At 34.1% G+C, this 22605-nt stretch overlaps 1 protein-coding gene across 2 annotated transcripts in view; it reads left to right on the forward strand.

Annotated features, from left to right (window-relative positions):
* Positions 1 to 22605, forward strand: part of SOS2 (SOS Ras/Rho guanine nucleotide exchange factor 2) — an 81379-nt gene that overhangs the window by 45081 nt on the left and 13693 nt on the right. For both annotated transcript variants that reach the window (XR_003609870.2, XM_028106625.2), the window contains exons 9-19: positions 2095 to 2222; positions 2724 to 3379; positions 3767 to 3848; positions 6993 to 7115; positions 8571 to 8674; positions 11036 to 11258; positions 14183 to 14302; positions 14458 to 14620; positions 18231 to 18348; positions 19367 to 19539; positions 22226 to 22342. Coding sequence is in view for 1 of the 2 variants with exons in the window: in XM_028106625.2 (XP_027962426.1) it covers positions 2095 to 2222; positions 2724 to 3379; positions 3767 to 3848; positions 6993 to 7115; positions 8571 to 8674; positions 11036 to 11258; positions 14183 to 14302; positions 14458 to 14620; positions 18231 to 18348; positions 19367 to 19539; positions 22226 to 22342 (2007 nt within the window). In the remaining variant the exon portion in view is untranslated. The remainder of the gene's footprint in view (positions 1 to 2094; positions 2223 to 2723; positions 3380 to 3766; positions 3849 to 6992; positions 7116 to 8570; positions 8675 to 11035; positions 11259 to 14182; positions 14303 to 14457; positions 14621 to 18230; positions 18349 to 19366; positions 19540 to 22225; positions 22343 to 22605) is intronic.

Consider the following 22605-nt stretch of genomic DNA (forward strand, 5'->3'; position numbering starts at 1 on the left):
AGTTTGAGCAGTCTTAAGACCAAATAGACTGGGCGCCTGGGTGGCTCAGTTGGTTAAGCGACTGCCTTCGGCTCAGGTCATGATCCTGGAGTCCCGGGATCGAGTCCCACATCGGGCTCCCTGCTCGGCGGGGAGCCTGCTTCTTCCTCAGACCCTCTTCCCTCTCGTGCTCTCTCTCATTCTCTCTCTCTCAAATAAATAAATAAAATCTTAAAAAAAAAAAAAAGACCAAATAGACTGTAGAAATTTAGTATCCTCATACACCGAAATAAAAAAGCAGCTCTCAGAGAGCCTGGGTGGCTCAGTTGGTTAAGTATCTGACTCTCTATATTGGCTCAGGTTATGATCTCAGGGTTGTGAGATCAGGCCCCGTGTCAGGCTCTGCACTGGGCTTGGAGCCTGCTTAAGATTCTCTGTCTCCCTCTCCCCTCCACCCCTGTTCTCATGCATGCTCTCTCTCTCTCTCTAAAAACAAAACAAAACAAAACAAAAAAACAAAAGCAGTTCTCATTTTGGTAGAATCTTATTATTAAAAATAATTTGAAATTTGGATCAACAAAAGTAGTAAGAAAAAAACCTATAATTAAGCATTTTATATCATCAATATCCACATTTACTAGGAAAATATTTTAGAGTAGAGCTGAGAAGAATTTTTGTAAGAAATCTTTAAAGCAGCAAAATAAGTGATTTTGCCAGTAATTTTCACCTTTTGAAGTCAGAATGACCAAGCACTGATATTTTTCCAAACTTCTTTTGGTATTTTGCCTGTTTTCCCTTCATCCTTTCAATTTTTTATTTCATAATCTAGAGATTAGATTTTAATGATAGTCACTTAAATTATTAAATTGCTGATCTTGTGATAGCAAGACTTCTACATGTATCTCAAAAAATATCAGATGGCTCTGTGTTCTAGAGAATAATTTTTAGGATATATACATGAAAAGTAATGGACCTAGGGAAGCCTGACTGACTCAGTCAGAAGAACATGCAACTTTTAATCTCGGGGTGGTGAGATTAGGTTCCATGTTGGCTGTACAAATTACTAAAAAATAAATAAGCTAAAAAAAAAATAATGGACCTGGAACTCAAACAGTTTTTATTATTCAGTTCCTTGCTAAGGAATGGGAATCATTGCTAAATAGTTTTCAGACTGTTCTTGGAGTATTAGAAAAATTGATCACAAAATTTCTAGTAAGGTGGTTTAAAATCATAAAATAGACTTAAATTTTTAACAATTTTGAGAAGGAAAAAATTTTCAGAAAGAAGTGATTATAAGTTTTCCATGTTCTTGCATAAATGTATTTTTGTATCTGTATAATCTGTATGTAATATCTATATAATTCTCCACTTTGACTTCTTCTGTCAAATTGAACATTGGAGCATCATCCAATCTGAATTATTTATCATAAGCTAAACTTTCTTCCACTTTGAGAGTGAGATAGAAGAAAAATTTTTGGATAAATCCAGTAGAGCCAGAGTTGTTAGAATTAATAATGTGAATTTATAAGCCTTATTTTAAGGGTTAATGAGATAGAATATTAACTTTCATGGCGTCTTGATACTTACTACAATGGTTGAATTTTATGTTGTAAAAAAGTTGAATCTCACAGATGCTGTTTTCAGAAAAGTTTATGATGGATTGGGGTGCCAAAGTTAGCATACTTGATGATATTGTATAGCAAAGATATACAAGCTTTTAGGCATTTCTGAAACTTAAGAACTTAATCATTAGAGAATATGAAATAATTTGTGTGTTTATCTCATTTGTAATTATTAACAAAAACAACATAAGCCTCATGTTTTACATATTTTAAACTATTTTTATGTATCTGAAAAATGTCCAAATGGTGTTCACAGTTGCTTTTTTTCCTGATTGCTGTGGCAGTAGTGCTTTATATCTGTATTATATTTACATATGTAGAAAGAGAGTTGGTTTTGAGAGATCAGGTATACCTGAATAAAATTACAACTGATTTATTAAGTATATTTAAATTCATTTAGAGTTTATGTAATAGTTGTTGCTGTTTCCTCTTTAACTACAAGAAAGGGAAAGAATTAAGCAATGCAGGTTTAATTTTTGTTTGCTTTTCTTAGCAATTGAAAGCATGTAGTGAAGAGCAGGAAGACAGAGAATGTTTGAACCAAGCTATTACTGCTCTTATGAATCTCCAAGGTAGTATGGACCGAATTTACAAGCAGTATTCACCTAGACGCCGACCTGGGTAATTGCAAACTGTTGAAAATATGAATGCTTCTGCATATTTCATTTATATCTGATGCCTCATTTTCTAAAGAAGTGTTATTTGTAGTGATAACTTGCATTCTTGAAAGTTATACTTTTGTTTTACGTTTTTCTTTTGGTCTTTTGGTTGTGGAAAATCGGCATTATCTTATTGTTAAGATATATTTAATAAAAATTTAAAAGATAAATCTAATAATTATATATTATACAAGAAATTTAGGATTCTTTGTAATTTTAGTTCGTATGGCATTTGGAATGAAATACAGAGTTTCTCTAGTACTTCTCTTTCACAGTAATGAAATTGAGGCATGCATCAGCTGTGGCAAAGTTAGAAGAAAGTAAATGCTGTGTGCAAAATCTGGTGTTTGGTTATTTATAATATTGTCACTTGATTTGAGGTAGTCTACAATTAAAGAAATTGGGGTTGCTTAGCCATTGAAAAAGCTAAATTTCTTTATTTTTTTATTTTATTTTTTTTTAGGGATCCTGTTTGCCCTTTTTATAATCGTCAGTTAAGAAGCAAGCATCTGGCTATTAAAAAAATGAATGAGATTCAGAAAAACATAGACGGATGGGAAGGCAAAGATATTGGACAGTGTTGTAATGAATTCATTATGGAAGGTCCATTGACACGAATTGGTGCTAAACATGAACGACATATTTTTCTCTTTGATGGCTTAATGATCAGCTGTAAGCCCAATCATAGTCAGTCACGCCTTCCAGGTTATAGTAGTGCAGAATACAGATTAAAAGAAAAATTTGTCATGAGGAAAATACAAATATGTGATAAAGAAGATACTTGTGAGTGCAGACATGCTTTTGAGTTGGTATCCAAAGATGAAAACAGCATAATATTTGCTGCTAGGTCTGCTGAAGAGAAAAATAATTGGATGGCCGCACTTATTTCTCTTCACTATCGTAGTACACTAGATCGAATGCTAGATTCAGTGTTACTGAAAGAAGAAAATGAGCAACCATTGAGATTACCAAGTCCTGAAGTGTATCGTTTTGTGATAAAAGACTCTGAGGAAAACATTGTTTTTGAAGACAGCCTGCAAAGTAGAAGTGGAATCCCCATTATTAAAGGAGGAACTGTAGTGAAATTAATTGAAAGGTTAACATACCATATGTATGCAGGTATGTGAAACTCATTGCAAGGGCTTAACGTAGAGCTGAGAATCTAAAGGTTTTCAGGGATGTTCAAAAATGCTTGAGGCATGGAAAAAATAGATTGCCTCTGAAATATAAAAAGAATTCTACAGAATCAAAAGGAATAAATAACTAATTAAATATCCCTAAGATATAATATTGTAGGCTTCATTAATTATTAAATATTCATAAAAATTGTATGAATCTTGAATCAGAAAACAATCCTCATTTATCAAGAAATACCATGATTGACAGGAAGACCATGGTGGGAGGAACCAGAAAAAAGAAAAAGGAAGGCCTCCAAAATATGCTACTTGGAATTAATGAAACTGAATAAATTGAACATACAACCTGTTTTATACTCTGTCTTTTCAGATCCCAATTTTGTTCGTACTTTTCTTACTACATACCGTTCATTTTGTAAACCACAGGAATTGCTAAGCTTACTGATTGAACGGTAAGAAAAATATTTATTTTACTTACATTACCATTTCATAAAAAGTTATTTTGTTCCTTGCAAAGTGGTGGCTACATAGCATGTATTCAGGTTGTTTTTGAACATAATTTACTTGGCATTAAATTAGTACTATTACTGTTCTCTTCAGTGTGCTCATTAAAATCTCTGTTTATAACAGGTCTCTCCAGATCTTAGCAATATTTATAGTGGTAATCAGAAAGACCCAATTTTGAATATGTATTTTAATGATTTTTTTGTGCAATAAAACAATACTTCCTTAAAAGAGACTTTTTTACTTGTCACTTTTTTAAATTTTTTAAATTATTTTTTGGATGAACAAGATGATTTTTTTTATAGTGATAAGGGAATAAAAAAGTAGGTTGATATGCTAGCATGGGTGGTCAGGGAAGGCCTCGCCAAGGAAGTGACCTTTGAACTGAGACTTGAGAAACAAAGAGTCAGCCACATAATGCTCTGGGTCAAAGTGTTCCAGGCAGAGGGAGCAGCAGGTGCATGGCTCCAGATGTAACTGAGCAGAGGAGGCAGGACACAGCAAGAATTGGACTGTTTCGCCTCTGGCGGGCACGGCGCAGCCTGGCCTGCTGGGTGTCGGATGTCGTGTGAATTGATGGTAGCAGTTTAAAATAATCCCTGCCAACGGAACCCACTTCCTGGGCATTGACCGGAGCGCAGGGCAGTTCGCTCTGAGGACCCTTAAGGGCTTTTCGAGCTCCGAGAGCCAGTGCTGCAGCCGGCTCTGGGGTGCATCGGGGAAATCAAGACATAATGAAGAGGAGGACACAGACGAAGGCTATGGGAAAATTCTGTTCTTGCCAGTGGCAGAGCGATTCTGCCCGCTTTCACCCACTCTACAGGAATCGTCACGGGGGGTGGGGGGGTGGTCCAGGCGCGCTACATGAAGGCGCCGTTTTAGGACACGCCCCCAGAAAGCCGCTCCACCCCCCCCACCCCACCCCGCCGCCCCGGGAGGACAGACGGGAGGGCGACACCAAGCCTGGGTGCTGGAGTGTGTGGCCGCCTTCGGAGCACTTTTTTAATTGTTTTTAAAGATTTTATTTATTTGAGAAAGAGAGAGAGAGCACGAGCAGGGGGTGGGGTAGAGAGAGAGGGAGAAGCCGACTCCCCGCTGAGGAGAGAGCCCGATGCGGAACTGGATCCCAGGACTCTGGGATCATGACCTGAGCTGAAGGCAGATGCTTAACCGACTGAGCCACCCAGGTGCCCTACTTGTCACTTTTAAACAGACTTTTTATTAAGGAAAATTTCAAGACCTATAAAAGAGTAAATAGAAGGGTATAGTAAGCCATCATCCAGCTTCTGTAATGACCAACCTATGTTTCATCTGTTTCCCTACTGACTTCAACACCCTAACCTCAGGATTATTTTGAAATAAATCCTAAACAATATATTTTATCTCTAAATATTTTCATTTGTATTTCAAAGGTAAGTATTCCTATTAAAAACATAATCACAGGGGTCCCTGGGGGGCTCAGTTGTTAAGCGTCTGCCTTTGGCTCAGGTCATGATCATTGAGCCCCTCATTGGGCTCCCTGCTCGGTGGGAAGCCTGCTTCTCCCTCTCCCACTCCCCTTGCTTGTGTTCCTGCTCTTGCTGTGTGTCTCTCTGTCAAATAAATAAATAAAATCTTTAAAAAAAAAACAAACCATAATCACAATCTCATTATTATACCTAAAAAATTTAACAGTTCCTTTATTATGATTAGTTTTTAAAACTTAAATTTTGGATTGAATTTTTCTTTTTTAGATAGTATCTGGGCTCCAAAATAATTTTGTTTCACATTTAGGGGCACCTGGGTGGCTCAGTCGTTAAGTGTTTGCCTTCCGCTCAGGGTGTGATCCGGGGTCCTAGGATCAAGCCCCCCGTCAGGCTCCCTGCTCAGTGGGAAGCCTGCTTCTCCCTCTCCCACTCCCTCTGCTGTGTTCCCTCTCTCCTTGTGTCTCTCTCTGTCAAATAAATAAATAAAATCTTTAAAAAAAATTTTTGTTTCACATTTAAAAAATTTAGTACCAGAATTTTATTTTGATCTGTGTCATTATGTTGTACTATGAAACTAAGTTTACCAGACTGAATCACTGTAATATGCTATGAAGATCTACTCAGTTGCATGTCAGTGTCCAAAATAAGGAAAGCACATTTCTAAGACTTATATTTTAGCTATTTTTCCTATGATTGGGCAAGATTTCTTTTTTTTTTTTTAGCTTTGATTGTTACCTTACCCACTTTATGTTCTTTAAATATTGTTTAAAATTCAGTTGGAGGCTTCTCTTGTATTTATACTCATTTAAGGAAGTTTATGTCTACTTTCATTTTAATAAAATAAATATTAAGGACAGATTATTAAATATGCTGTCTGTTATGTTAAGGAGGATATACTCCTTACAGATTTTGTTTTTTTTCAAATTTTAATTATTTTTTTAAAGATTTTATTTATTTATTTGAGAGAGAGACAGAAGGAGCACAAGTGGGGGGAGTGGCAAAGGCAGAGTAGAAGCAGACTCCCCACTGAGCCTAGAGCCTGATGCAGGGCTCAATCCCAGGACCCTGTGATCATGACCCAAGCTGAAGGCAGACGCTTAACTGACTGAGCCACCCAGGCACCACCAGATTGTTTTTTTATATAGATTGATCTTTTCCATTGACCTTTTCTATAGATCAGTGCTAGTTATTACTTTTTTTGATAAAAGTAAGAATATTAAACCTTCCTACTGCAAAGCTGGAGGGCAGTTTCTTACAGTATGTAACACTTTAAAAAAATTTTTTTTAAAGATTTTATTTGAGAGAGAGAATAAGAGAACAAGTGAGGAGAGGGGCGGAGAGAGAGGGAGAAGCAGGCTCCCCTCCGAGCAGGGAGCCCGACGTGGGGCTTGACCCTAGGTCCCTGGGATCATGACCCGAGCTGAAGGCAGACGCTTAACAACCGAGCCACCCAGGCACCCAGTATGTAACTTTAAAGGGAAGTTTATCAGTAATTGCACTTTTCACATAAATGGTAGGAAAGAAGGTTGTTTAATTAAAATAATTTTTCTGTTGTCTTTGAAATCCTTTCCATTTGTGTATGAACAACAAAAAATTTCTCTCAATTTCCTTTTTTTTTCTTCTTAGATTTGAAATTCCAGAGCCAGAACCTACTGAAGCAGATAAATTGGCTGTAGAGAAAGGCGAACAGCCAATCAGTGCAGACCTTAAAAGGTTTCGCAAGGAATATGTCCAACCAGTACAACTTAGGTTTGGCCTTAATGTTATGTTTTTTATGTACCATTCAATTTTCATTATATAGTTAGCACATATAAGTTATCTCTTAATTAAGATAGAGGTATTGTTGTTAGACTTCATAGTAGTTAAATTAAATTTCCAAAGTTCTATGTGAAGTTACTCTTAAATGCCCTGAAGAAATTTAATTATTAAAATATACTGTGTTATTTGCATCAGATACCTCTGGCATGTGATATACTGTGCTTACAGACCAGGATACCTATTAAGTAAAAATTGTAAAATTTCATGTGAGTGTGCCTACTGTCAACCTTGCCTCTCCCTCCGCCTTTGTGATCATCTAGTAATCCTGGGCTTTTTCATAGTTTGTAATATTTATGGAATTTTTAGCTCTTACCCTACTATTCTCTCACAAAATATATAGACATTCATTCATCTAAAAAATCAGTAATTTCTAAAAATGTATTTGATAATAGCAGCTGCTAGTTGTTAGGTACTTACTTTATGCCTAAGTGTTTTATCATTTTTATTTCATCCTGACAGCAGTTACTACTTTATATCTGAGGAAAGTGAAACTTAGCAAGATAGAGTAATTTGAGATCAGTCGTACAAAGTGAGCAGCAGGATAGGCTTCAAACCCGTATCTGTCTGACTTCCTAAGTCAGTGTTGTTTTTTTTTCTTACCACTGAGCATTGAAAATTGGAGGCTCCTTTGATTAGTCTTCTTTACAGTCCCTAGTTCTACATGATCTAAATATTTTTTCCTTGTAAATATGAAGGTGCCTTGATTATTGTTAACTAATAAATTGCAACTTTGGAACTGAGTATGTTACTTATTTTCCAGGATAATTGCCACAAATAAATGCAGTTTTACTGGAATGATAGAGCTCCCAGCTATATGTTTCTCAGCCAAAACTTTTAACATGTCATTCTTTGTATAAGAGGATGATACTTTAAAAAGTTTTTTTTAATTAAAAGATGATCTTATTTACCCCATCAGCAGTAATGGAGTAATTTTTTTGTACTAGCTACAGTGCATTTGTACTCCCCCACACTCAGATTAAACTTCTTTTTAAGATTTATTTATTTATTTTAGAAAGAGAGAGAGTGCACACACACGTGGGGGAAGATGCGGAGGGAGAGGGAGATAAGCAGACTCAGCGCTGAGCTTGGAGCCCGACACTGGCTTGATCCCATGACCCTGAGATCATGACCTGAACTGAAATTAAGAGTCCAACGCTTAACTGAGCCACCCAGGTGCCCCTAAAGTATAATTTTAAAGCAATAAATTAATCTGAAGACCTGTTTCACATCATTAAAGCGCTTAGGTTTTAATTAAATACAAATTAGAGACTCTGAGTGTTATATTGGCCCTTGTATATAAAGTTGTTACCATGGTATTAGAAGAGTGAAAGAAGTATAACTGAATGCTTAGGTTTCACTAAAATGTGTTTCTTTACATTTTTTCAGGATCTTAAATGTGTTTCGGCACTGGGTTGAACACCATTTTTATGACTTTGAAAGAGATTTGGAGTTGCTTGAAAGACTAGAATCCTTCATTTCAAGTGTAAGAGGTATATTATTTAAAGGTTTGATTGAATCTTACATTGCGCATGAATTTATTTTTAAATTTGTGTGACTTCTAAGAAGCTAAACTGTTTATTTTTAAACAGCTAAAATAACATTTGGTATGGTTTATAGACTCGAAGGAGCTCACATATGTTAAAACCACCTGAAGTCTTGGAACCTTGCCTTTTCAAGTGTTTTTTTTTTTTTTTTAAGATTTTATTTATTTATTTGAGAGAGAATGAGAGACAACACAAGAGGGAGGAGGGTCAGAGGGAGAAGCAGACTCCCCGCTGAGCACGGAGCCTGATGTGGGACTTGATCCTGGGACTCCAGGATCATGACCTGAGCCAAAGGCAGTCGCTTAACCAACTGAGCCACCCAGGCGCCCGCCTTTTCACGCTTTTTAGGAGAATCTTTTTTCAAAAGAAGTCATAAGTCTTCTTTAATAAACTTAATACATTTAAAATTTTATCTCATTTTAAGGTTGCCATTCTTTCAACTAATTAAATATATGTGCAGTAGTATCTGTTTTCTTATTCTCCTTAATCTTATTCTTCAGTTTTGAATGGTTAACAACTTTTAAAAATAATATTTACTTCAGGGCACCTGGGTGGCTCTGTCGGTTAAGAATCCAACTCTTGATTTTGGCTCAGGTCATGATCTCAGGGTTATGAGATCTCACCGGCATCAGGCTCGGTGCTCAGCTCAGCAGAGAGTCTGCTTGAGATTCTCTCTCTCCCTCTCCCCCTTCCCCTGTTCATGCTCTCTCTCTATCTCTCTCTAAAATAAATAAATAAAATCTTTAAAAATAATATTTGCTTCTCTTGCAAAAGTTTTTGGTGTATTTTTAGCACCTGAAAGATAGGAGTTTCCTACCTAAAATTTTAGCACACAGCCCATAAAATGAAAGTCTAGGCCGTGAACATTTAAACAAATGTATATTATTGAATCAAGAACATTTATCTGACAGGATAAGGCATTAATTAAGAATACTTTGAGCCTAGCTTATCTCATCTCCTACTTGTTCTTACTTAAGGGGAATTTTACTTAAAATAGAGAATATGATTCCTTTGCTTCAACTTTGAGATGTTTAAGATACATTTTTATTATGTTTGCCTTGAAATTGTTTATGATACCACAATAATTTCTTACCTTATATTTTTAGTGAAGATGCTAGACTATATATGATCTAAGAAACTTCTAAAATATACATATGTATTAGGATAGAGCAAGTAAATGGTTATGTTAATGTCTAAAAGTCTTTCTTAAATAAGTTATATTGCAGCATAACCAAATAGTTGATGAAGGAAAGTTTTTTTTTTTAAGACTTATTTATTAGAGAGAGAGCAAGTGGTGGGGGAAGGGCAGAGAGAGAAAATCCTGAAGCAGACTCCCCACTGAGTGCGGAGCCCTATGTGGAGCTCCATCCCAGGACCCTGAGATCATGACCTGTGTGGAAATCAAGAGTTGGCTGCTTAACTGACTGAGCCACTCGGGGGCTCTGAGGGAAAGTTTCTTTTTATAAATGTATTTTAACTAATAAATGAAGAAGGAATGATAGAATATTACTATTTTTCAACTCCCTAGTAATATTACAAAGAAGTAACTGGACATTATATGCCTGCTGTTGGAAATATTCTTGCAGGTATTCATATCAAAAAATTGATCCTGAATCAGATCATGTCTGCATGTGTCTGATTTACAGAAAAAACAGAGGACAGAGAAACAATGCAAATGAAACCACAGGGACAGAATTGGAAAAATTCAGACTTGGGAAATACCACAAGGCAAATGATTCCATTTTAACAAGTCTGTTGCAAGCAAAAATAAGAAAAGGAGAGCCTGTAGATTAAAGGAGACTCGAGACATTGACTGAGTGCAATTTGTAGAACTTGTTCAGACCCTATTTCAAACAGACCAACTGTTAGAAAACATTTATGAGAGAATCAGGGAAAGAGCACTAATTAGCTATTTGATGATTTTAAGAAGTTATTGTCATTTTTACATATGATAATGGTATTGTTATTTTAAAAAGTCTTTAATTTTTATACTTAAATATGAATGAAATAATATGACATATTTGTTTCAGGTTTATTTATTTAAGTATTCTGTACACCCAACATGGTGCTCAAACTCACAGCTCCAAGATCAAAAGTCGCATGCTCTTCTGACTGAGCCAGCCAAGCACCCCTCTTATATTTCTTTCAGAATAACATAGGGAGTGGAAGGAGGGCATGAGTGGGGTAATGTGAAACAAAAATTGGCCATAAGTTGGTAATTGTTGAAGCTGGATAAAGATTAAAGATTACGCGAAGATTTGCAGTTATGTCTGTCAAGTAAAAGGTATTTTTGTTTGTGTTTTCTAGGGAAAGCTATGAAGAAATGGGTAGAGTCAATTGCTAAGATCATCAAGAGAAAGAAACAAGCTCAGGCAAATGGAATAAGCCATAATATTACCTTTGAAAGTCCACCTCCACCAATTGAATGGCATATCAGCAGAGCAGGACAATTTGAAACATTTGATCTCATGACACTTCATCCAATAGAAATTGCACGTCAGCTGACACTTTTGGAATCTGATCTCTACAGGTAGACAATGTTTATTTGCTGCTCTGTTTTCAAGAATCTTAAACCATACCTCTGTTTTCAGAACATTTTGCAAATTATTTATGAGTGCTTAAAAGTGCCTCATTTATTCTTGTGGGCTCAGAGGAAAGCTCATAGCAGTTTTTAACTACAATCTGTTCTACAGGTAAAAGTCTTTTATTGCTATTTAGGCCTAAATTAGGTACTAGCAGTCCTTCACATGACGAGTGGTAGACACTAATGCCACTTTTGAGGCAATCACCCACCTCCTCCTCCTAATACTTTCTCGGATTGTTTTAGTTTGAGTTGGATGGTAGCCTCTTGAAGGCAGCTGAGTAAATAGAATACTGAGTAAGACAAGCTTTCTTCTTTATTTTTTTTTCAGATTCTACATAATCAAAAATTTAATTTGGAGCTTGACTGGGTTAGGTTTGCTAGGCAAAGGAATAACAAAATTCTTAGAAAAATGAAGATTTTTTTTTTAAGGAGTCTTAAATACTTTAGCTATTTGAAGTCAAGATAACTTTAAAGAAAAGTTATTTCTGAAGTAGTGTGATGATGAACCGTACTTAAAACTTCTGAACCATTTTCTTTCATTTATGAGATTCATTAGAAATGTGCTTGGCTAGGGGTGCCTGGGTGGCTCAGTCAGTTGGGTGTCTGCCTTCGGCGCGGATTGTGATCCCAGGGTCCTGGAATTGAGTCCCACATCAGGCTCCCTGCTCAGTGGGGGGTCTGTTTCTCCCTCTCCTTCTCCCTCTGCCTCGGTGCGTGCTCTCTCTCACTGTCTCTGTCTCTCTCTTTCTCTCTTTCTCAAGTAAATAAAATCTTAAAAAAAAAATATGCTTGGCTATTTACATTTATCCGTATCCCATCATCTGTCTTTACGTGTAAAACATTTCCTGCCATTACCCTATATCCATGCAGAGCAGATCACCCATTCCCAACCTAACCTTTATAGTTTTATGGTTTCATGACTTCCAATGTCATTCTCCACTCCAAATCAGACACCTCTCATGGTCATACTTTAAATCTTGTTACCACTCCAAATCGTTCTTATTTCAAAGTTACTAATTCAAGCATCTCATTTCTTTCTAACTGCAGTCCTCTCCTTTCAGCTTGCTTTATCAGCTTTGTCCTCTGTCATCTTTTTTTAAACCACTGTCCTTTTCCAGTGCATTAGCCCCATTCTGTCTTCTCCTTCCTAATTTAAGCTTTCTTTTTTCATTTACAACCCAGGCTCTTATGAAGAGTACAGGCCTTGCAGGTAACAGCCCCCTCTGTCAAAAAATGACCTCCCACCAGTACTATTCCATCAAAAACTTCTCTGCATTCAGGAACCCCTTCTAAAATACAAATACCTTTAAGAAGTTATCTTGATTGGCAGAGCCAATTTTTTTTTTTAAGGGAAAAGAAAGAATATACAAAGTTTAGTGCTAATGGAAAATGTAGGAAGGAAGCAGAGATTAAAAAAACTTGCCTTTCTTTAGAGTTGGGCCTCTGGTTTGCCTTGGCTGTGCCATTCAGAATTTAGCATACACATCAGCATTTGTCAACATCTAATTCAGAGTGTCATGTTGTATTTTAAATAATTTGGAAGTTCAGGTGGTTTTTGTTTATATTATGGGATTTGTGAAAAGTAAGAATGAAGGGACTTGCTACTTGAGATAAAAAACAAATAGTATTGAATCACGTTTTTCCTTATTGAGTGAGTGTTCTAGGAGTGGACATCAGAAAAAACACTTAACTCAATGTGGACCTGCTTTCAGAACAGAAAATACCTTTGTTAAGTGATATGTGTATTATGGAAGAAGAGGAACATATGTAAAACATTGACACTGTTTGTAAACTAAATTTCTAGTGAAACTATAGAACCACTTAAGAAAACTTATTTTAAAAACTGTTCACAAGTACCCATTTGTATTCAAATCTACTGATTAAAAACTTTTTTTTAATTAGTAGCCAAGTCCTTAGGACACTGGTCAGTTTTTAAAATTACATAATCCTGGCTCACTATATACAATAATTTAACCTGCTCTTCTAATTTCTTATTGAATAATTCAGGTATTTAAAAAAATGTAGAAAATTATATAAGGAGGGCCCATGAACAGCAAAAGCCTTACAAATACAACTGAAATCCTTCGACTAATTCCTCCCAATTCTATTCTTTTTTCTCCCAATAACCACTATTCCTGTATTTAGTGTTTATTATTCTTATGTATATCTTTATAATTTATACACACATATTGATAATATATGGCATTGTTTTGCAGATATTAAAACAGTTGAACTTTCGTATCATTCTGCAACATGTTTTGCACTTAAGTTGTTTCTGGCATTTGTTCAAGTTGATGAATACAGCTCTAGTTTGCTTATTTTAATTACTGTGATGTTCCATTATATGAATGCTCCATAATTTATCCAGCCTCTAGGTTGTTTGTGATTTTTCAGTCTTGCAAATAATGACTGCTTCACTGAGTATTCTTATAAATGTTTTCTTATAACCTGGTGGTGTATCTAGAGTATATATCTAGATAGATTTGTGGGGTGATTTAGTTTGTATATCTTCAGTATTATGAGATATTGCTAAATTGCTTTACAAAGTAGTTGTTTCAGTTTTACTTGCATATCAGTGTTGGAGAGAGCCTGCACATCTTTACCCATTTGGTATTATTAGACTTTTATTAGTCTGACAGGAGTAAAATGGGATTTCATTGTGGTTTAATGTTCTTCTCCCTGAATAAGAGACAAAATATTTTTGTGTGTTTATGTGATTATTGGGTCCAGTCCTCTGTGATTTAAACCTGTTCATGTGTTTCTCCACTTATCTTTTGGGTTGTCTTTATCTTACTAAGTGTTAGAAAATCTTTACATAATTTTGATACTAATATTTTGTAGGTTAAGTTGCATGATTTTTTATTCCACAGGAAAGTCCAACCTTCTGAACTAGTAGGGAGTGTATGGACCAAAGAAGATAAAGAAATAAATTCTCCAAATTTATTAAAAATGATTCGCCATACCACAAATCTCACCCTATGGTTTGAAAAGTAAGTGTTTACCTTTCTGTCTTATTATTTCTTAATAATTATAATATTAAGTCATCTATAAGCTTAAATTCTCACTAAAAATATGTTTATTCTTTTCTATGTGAGGTGAGGAAATTGCTTTTTAAGCCATGAATTTTTTGTTTTGTTTTGTTTAGGTGCATTGTGGAAGCAGAAAATTTTGAGGAACGGGTGGCAATACTAAGTAGAATTATAGAAATTCTGCAAGTTTTTCAAGATTTGAATAATTTCAATGGTGTATTGGAGATAGTCAGTGCAGTAAATTCAGTGTCGGTATACAGACTAGACCATACTTTTGAGGTAAGTTTTAGGCTTAAATATGTCATCTTTTGGGGGGGAGATACAATTGATGGTAAAAGAAATTCCTTCTACCACCAATCTTTTTCAGTAAATTCTTTACAAATCATCTTATTCCCTTAAATCCCTCAGAATACACTAGTATGCCTTGGATTCATCAAAGAATATGGGACTTGTGACTCAATATGTTTACCTAAAGTTATGAAGTTTCAGTTGGATTTTTCCAATGGCACACTGATTGATTGTTTCAAATAAATGATATTTTAAATATAAATATAGAAATTAATCACCATATAGTCAAAGAAGGTGTAACATGGAGAGAAGTCTTTCTAAAATTTAAAATTGTTTTTTTTTAATTATACAATAGTATGTGTTAAGTGTTGGTTGTAGAAAATTCAAAAGATACAGAAAGTATATGTTAAAATTAAAATAAATATACTCTTGGGCCCAGAAATAAAAGTACCAGACTATAAAGTTAATGTACAAAGACGTTGTCTCTGCAGTATTAATTGTAGTAGCAGAAAACTAGAAACAACCTGTATGTCCTTGAATAGAATGACTGAATATGCTGTTCTACACCTATAGTGTAGAATATTGTTCAGCTATAGAAAAAAAGTGAATAGGATCTATGTGTATTGTCTTAAAATAATATTTGTGATATTTTAGGGGAAAAGCCATAAAAAACTTCAGAATAATGAATATAATATGATTTCCTTTTTATGTAACATAAAAACAGAACAAACCCTAAACCTGTTAGTGGAATTGCACGAGCATTGAAAAGAGTGTGAAAAGATACATACTCTTTTCTTAACATTGGTTCTTTCGGTGGGTTATGATGAGAAGGGAGTGGAAGGAAGACTGCTTTCATGTGTGTATTTTTCTATTTGAGTGTTTGCATTGTATTGATTTGTATGAACTTTTTATATATGAAGGGTATTAACAGTTGAATATTGCCAAATATTAATCTATTTAATAGATTAATAATTTTAATTTTGATTTTGAAAACTTTGAAGTAGTGTGTTTATTTTGAGAGGTTAAGTTTTGGTTTCTTAAAATATTGGGTGCAGAACAATATTTTTAAAATATGTACAAGGCAAAAAGAATAAAAATACAAAGAACACCTGTATACCTGGTATCCAGTTTAAGAACTCCTCCCAATTCCATCTCCATCCTCTCCCCTTCAACTACCATGAATTTTGTGCTTATTACTCTACTTTTTTCTATAGTTTTACTTATTTGTATCTCTAAACAATGTACTATTTCATTTTGCACGTTTCTTAATTATATATGAATATAATTCTTCAGAGACTTTTTTCACTTAACATTATCTTCCTAAAATTCATCCAGGTTGCTTCTTACTGCTATAGTTCATTATTTTTCATAGCTATATCATATTATAAGAATAAACTTACCAAAATTTATTTATTTACTAGTTAATGGCCACTTGGACTGCTTCCAGTGTGGGGCTATTATCAGTAAGAGTACCATGAACATTTTCTACATATATCCTAGTGCACAAATTTCTCTAAGTTATTTTCCTAGAAGTAGAATTACTAGATAATAGGATATGGATATCTTCAGCTTTACTAGATAATGCCAGATTGTTTTCCCAAATAATTGTACCAGTTTATACTCCCACCAGAAATGTATGAGTTCTAGTTATTTTACATTCTTACCAGTACTTGATATTGTCAGTTCTTTTCATTTTCCAATCTTGTGGTTTTGGTTTATAAACCACCCCTGATTTCTGGGGCACCTGGGTGGCTCAGTAGGTTAAGTGTCTGCCTTTGGCTCAGGTCATGATCGCAGGGTTCTGGGATCGGGCCCCTTATTGGGCCCCCTGCTCAACGGGGAGCCTGCATCCCCCTTTCCTGCTCCCCCTCATTGTGCTCGCTCGCTCTCTGTCAAATAAATAAATAAAATCTTTAAAAAAACAAAAACCCTGATTTCTAATGAGTTTGAACCTCTTTCTAAATGTTTATTGGTTCCTGGGGCGCCTGGGTGGCTCAGTCATTCAGTGTCTGCCTTCGGCTCAGGTCATGATCCCAGGGTCCTGGGATCGAGCCCCGCATCAGGCTCCCTGCTTGGTGGGGAGCCTGCTTCTCCCTCTCCCACTCCCCCTGTTGTGTTCCCTCTCTCACTGTCTCTCTCTGTCAAATAAATAAATAAAATCTTTTAAAAAAGTAAAAATAAATGTTTATTGGTTCTTTGTATTATAAAAATTTTTTGTCTTTTTAATTGTTGAGTTTTTCTTATGAATCTCTATGAGTTATCTTACCCTCTGGATTTTAATCCTTTGTCAGTTACGTGTGTTGTAAGTGTCTCTTCCCAGATTGAAGCTTCTCTTTTCACCTTTTTTTCTGTCTTTTATGGACAAAAGTTCTTAATGTAGTCAAACGTGTCTGTTTTGTCTTGTTATTTGTGCTGTTTGGTGTCTTATTTAACCGATCTTTCTCTATTATCTTAATGTTTTGTCTTTCACGTTCAGTCCTTAATCCAGCTGGAAATAAGTTTGAGGTATGGAGTGAGGCTGGAGTCTAATTTCATGTTTTGTTCCACATGGCTAGGCAGTTGCTTCCATACATTTATTGAAAGTTTGATAGGAATTGCATTGGTTCTATAAATTGCATTGCTTCAGTTGGTAGAGAACTGACAGGTTTACAGTGAGTCTTCCAAACCATGAACAGGTATATCTCTCCCTTTATTTACTCATTTAATAAAGTTTAATGGTTTTCTTGATGATGATCTCATAACCTCTTTTGTTAGATTTATATTAGAATATTTTTTTAAGATCTTTATTGATGATACCTAGAAATGCAGTTCATCTTTGCCTACTGGTTTTATATCCAGCAACATTGCTAAAATCTCTCATTAACACTCCATATTGTAGATTTATTGTTTTTTTCCACAGACAATTATATCCTCTGTGAATACTGATAATTTTTCTTTGATTTTCTTTATTTTTCTTGTTCATGCTAGTTAGGACTTCTGTAGAGTACTGAATAAAAGTTAGGATGTAATCACCTTTGCTTTTTCCTTAAAGGAAATACATTGGACAGTTTTCTATCAAGTGCAATGTGTGCTGTGGATTTGTGTGTGTGTGTATACTTAACCAGGTTAAAAATAAAGTAATTAATTTATAACAAAAGATGTAATAATGAAATATGAAAGAAATGATTCTGCTTATTTGGTTTACTAAATTTTTGTTCAATTTTTCTCTCCCTCCCACAGTGTTCTCCTCTTTACCAAAACCTTACCTTTAGCCTCAAAAGACCTTTCAGTGGAAAAATATTCAAATGCTTTAGGATTATATTACTCTCTTATAGCTATAATTTGAAACTCTGGCTAATCAGAATTATAACTAATAAGATCCTGAGGAAGAATTTTTTATTGCTTAATCCTCTAATTTATATTAGAAAAAACCTAAGTTTTTAAGTTTTATATTTATAGGTAAATCATTTCAGGCAAGTACAGAAAGGGATAGTACTCATCTTTAACTTAAAAAATTATTTTTCAAATATTTGCAAAATTTTATAAAATTCCAAGCCCTGTGTTCATAAGATGTGATTGAATTGTAAAAAGACAAATTATACTCAATTTATATATTTTAAAGGCATTGCAGGAAAGAAAAAGGAGAATTTTGGATGAAGCTGTGGAATTAAGTCAAGATCACTTTAAAAAATACCTAGTAAAACTTAAGTCAATCAATCCACCTTGTGTGCCTTTTTTTGGTAAGTTACTGAATATAGATTTATATTTATATTTTGAGGTAATTTGTTGTAGCCAAAAGAGACCAGCCTTTAAAGGCAGATTGTCCTGATTTTTATATCTGAGCATATCTACTTTTATTAGCTGTATTATATTGATAAATAAAACTTTAAAGTCTCTGTTTCCTTATCTTTAAAATAGAGGTTATAATTATCTCATAGAGTTGTTGTAAGGAGCTCTGTGGGGTCTTTTATAAGAGTACTAATTCCATTCATAAGGGCTCCACCCTCGGGATTTAAGCACCTCCCAAGGGTCCCATCTCCTAATACTATCACATCGGGCATTAGGATTTCAACATAGGAATTTTGAACATTCAATTATGCATGCCTCTGTACACACACACACACACACACACACACACACACACACACCACTGGTTGTGTTAACCAAAAATGTTTCCAGACAACCCAGATATTCCCTAAGGAACAAAATTGCCCCCAGTTGAGAGCCACTGATTTAAATGAATCCCTAATTACATATGAAAAAGGGGCTAAAAACTTTCTTACTGTCCCAGAGTGAGGAATAATTCTTTTTCTATCCAAATTATGGGCTTTGGGAAAACAGAATTTATAAATCTATGGTCTCATCACCAGAATTGGCTTAAAATTAATTTATTGATTGTTATTTAAGATCACTGGCATTAAATATTTATAATCAAGTACTAAAATGGTTAGAACAGATTTAACACATAACTTAGACTTTATGAATGAATCCTCCCTTTTATTTTAGGCTGTTAGTCTAAGGAATAAATTAAGCCTTTCCTAAACCCTAATTTTCTTTTTATCTTAAATTCTTTAAATGTTAAAAAAAAATTCCTAATGTAAAATTAATTAATAAGCCTATCAGAGACTTATCAACATTTTAGGGGTAGAATTGCTGGATTATAGGATATCTTTCAACTTTACTAGATCAGTTGTTTTTTCAAATGATTGATTAAGTAACAGATTTTATAACTTTTCTTCAAATACTCTTTTTTACTAGGAATATATTTAACAAATATTCTGAAAACTGAAGAAGGGAATAATGATTTTTTAAAAAAGAAAGGGAAAGATTTAATCAATTTCAGTAAGAGGAGGAAAGTAGCTGAAATTACGGGAGAAATTCAGCAGTATCAGAATCAACCTTACTGTTTACGGATAGAACCAGAAATGAGGGTAAATATTTTCTTTGCTTATCTTTAAAAGAGAACATGTTAAATCCTCTGCCATCTGTAAGAAATACCATAACCGCACATTATGCTACTTACTTTACTATAAAAATAATATACTAAGTTAATAATTAATCATTGGATAGAAGTGGTAAATATTAGATATTCTGTGCTAACAGTCTGCAGTTATGAATATTACTAGGTACTCAGGAGAGCATATGACTCTTGTTCTCAGGGTTGTAAGCTTGAGCCCCATGTTGGGTGTAGAGATTACTTAAAAATAAAATCTTAAAAAAATATATATTATTAGGTACTTTTTTCTTGAGAGTATTGCTTCTTTGTACAACTGGTTCAAGTAATACTTTCAAAAAATGAATGACAAAATGGAATGAAACTCTCTGATGTCCATGTAGTAAAAAGAAAATCCACTACTGGTACTGTCATTGGTTGTTAGCCATTTTAGATATTTTACATGTGCCAGTGTAACATTAAGTACTTAATTTCTTCATAAGAACATTGGGTTTAAATAGGGGAAGAGGTTGGTTTTATATGTGTGTGTGTGTATGTGTATATATATATATATATATGCTTGGCAAAAAATCATTTTTTTAACATTCTATCAATTGATATTCTATTTTGAGCAGTAGTTTATAACATTGATTCTGTGGTACTGTAAAATATGCGATACCTTCTAAATTATAGTAAATGATGATACTGTGTTTATGTTAAATGAATTTTGTGTTATATTGAAATTCAGAACATATAGTAGCTATCAGAATAAGTTCTCTGTCACATTAAAAATTGTGCTCAACTTTCAGGCTTAGTGTGCAGGTCAAGCATATTATGTGAAAATGGCCACCATGACTCCCACCTCCTAAATTGTAAGATGGTAGCTATTCTTTGTTCCCAGCTCAAAACAAAATACCCTAAAGTCCTAAGAAAGAATGACCTAAACTACACCATTATGAAAATGTAGACAGCTCTAAAGAAAATGGTGACAAGCTGCTGGTGGTCCCATATTTCATTCTCTTCCCTCATCATGGGGCCAGCCCTCTGTGATATTGAACTTCATAGGTCTAAAGAAATACACTCTTGAAGCTCAGATTAAGGTTTATAATGTATTTTACAAGAAATCATGTTAAATTATAGTTGGGTATATTTGAAATAGTACTTTTAACATTCATATCTCAGTAACTTCTAATAGGTTTTTATGATCTGTTCTAGACCTTCTACCATCATTTAAAGCATTAAATGATGCTTTATGGGGGTGTGAGGGCATTCACTTTCAAGCCATAGTTAACCAAGTTAATAAATAGTATTAAAAAATAGAGCAAAGGATGAGAAAATCAAGAATACTGCTATTATAACTTTACAAAAGTCTTTAAATTACTGTTGGTTCATATGATTTAATTTGGCTAACCTGAGTATAAGAACAAGCTGTTTCAATATTGTTAAAGGAGTAATACAATTTTCTTGACATTGGCAGAACGCCTGAAAAGTGGGAGAATTTTATATTAGAAATTTTGAAGCTCATTTTGCCTACTGTTAAAGCAAAAACCCAGTACTTACTTTTATATATGCTTCTTAAACCACTTCAAAATTAAATAAAGTTAAATCCAATAATTTGCTTCTAAGGGATTTTTCTGAGGAAATAATCATAAATGTATAGAAAAATTTATGCACGGGGAGTTAATAATAATTATTCTTATTGTAATACAAAGAATTAGAAAGCACTGCTGTGGAAAACTGCCAATGTAGAGATTGGTGAAATAAATTCTGGAACATCCATATGATTAAAGACTGTAGAGCTAAAGTTTGTATTTATAAAATAAGTAAACCACACAGAAAAATATTGAGTTATAAACAAAAGTTAAAAATAATGTTACAAAATTGAAAAAAAACAAAAATGAAGATACATATATATGCATATATTCACACAGTAAAAACATTGGAACAATATTCTAAGAGTAAAATGTTAACAGATCTCTGGTTGGTGAGATTACTATTTATATTTCTTTTTACCCTTTGCTAAATCATCTAAATTTTCTATCTAAAAACTTAAATATGAGCTTAGAAAATTTTTTTTCCATAAAGACAGAAAGGTTATTTTACTAGAGGTTAGCACAGATAAGTTTATAATTGTTCTTGAAATTACTTTTGAATAGAACTTAATCCATCTTATCTCTGGTTTTTTTCTGATTATCAAAAGTGTCATTGTGGGATACCTGGCTGGTTCAGTTGATGGAGCATGTGACTCTCGATCTCGGGGTTGTAAGTTCGAGCCCCACATTGGGTGTAGAGATTACTTAAAAATAAAATCTTTAAAAAAAAAGTCTCACTGTGAATTATAACTATAATTCTGTTCTAAACACTTTTGATAGCTTACTGGTGATAATCATCTTGTTAAAATGAGTAGGAAAAATGTTAACTGAGGGATACTGAGCCATTAAGATGGTAATAAATGAAAATCTGTCCATCTTCTTAATAGAAAATGAAGACTAGAATATACAACTCCTGTAGAAATTGTACAACTTTATTTGAAAGTAGAGAGATTAGAATCAGCAGTTCTTGTGAACTCTCAGACATTACAATCCCTTAATTTATTGATATATATTTTTTTTATTTTAAACTGCTGAAATACATGTTCCCATAAGATCTAAAACATGTACTTACGGAGATTTGTCTAATTCCAGAGGTTCTTTGAAAACCTTAACCCCATGGGAAGTGCTTCTGAAAAGGAGTTTACAGATTATTTGTTCAACAAGTCACTAGAAATTGAACCCCGAAACTGCAAACAGCCACCTCGATTTGTAAGTTCATTACAATTTAGGAAAAATTGTTTTTTAAAACAATATTATCTTCAGTGTTTAGTAACATATTACCATTAAAATTCTGATTTATTTGATTGGCTATTTTTCAGTCCTTTGTTTTGCAGTACTATTCTGTTTCTAAAGTGATAAATACTGTGGGAGGCAATGTTATTATTAGCCTTTTGATAAAATCTGGTTTATCTTTTATCTTTGTAGGACTTCTTTATCTGTCAGTTTTTAAGCCTTCCTAGTATAAGGGGGAA

This window comes from Eumetopias jubatus, unplaced genomic scaffold, assembly GCF_037043125.1.
Source record: "Eumetopias jubatus isolate StellerSeaLion01/CBP00866 unplaced genomic scaffold, mEumJub1_p1.0 scaffold_7, whole genome shotgun sequence".
NCBI lineage: Eukaryota > Metazoa > Chordata > Mammalia > Carnivora > Otariidae > Eumetopias > Eumetopias jubatus.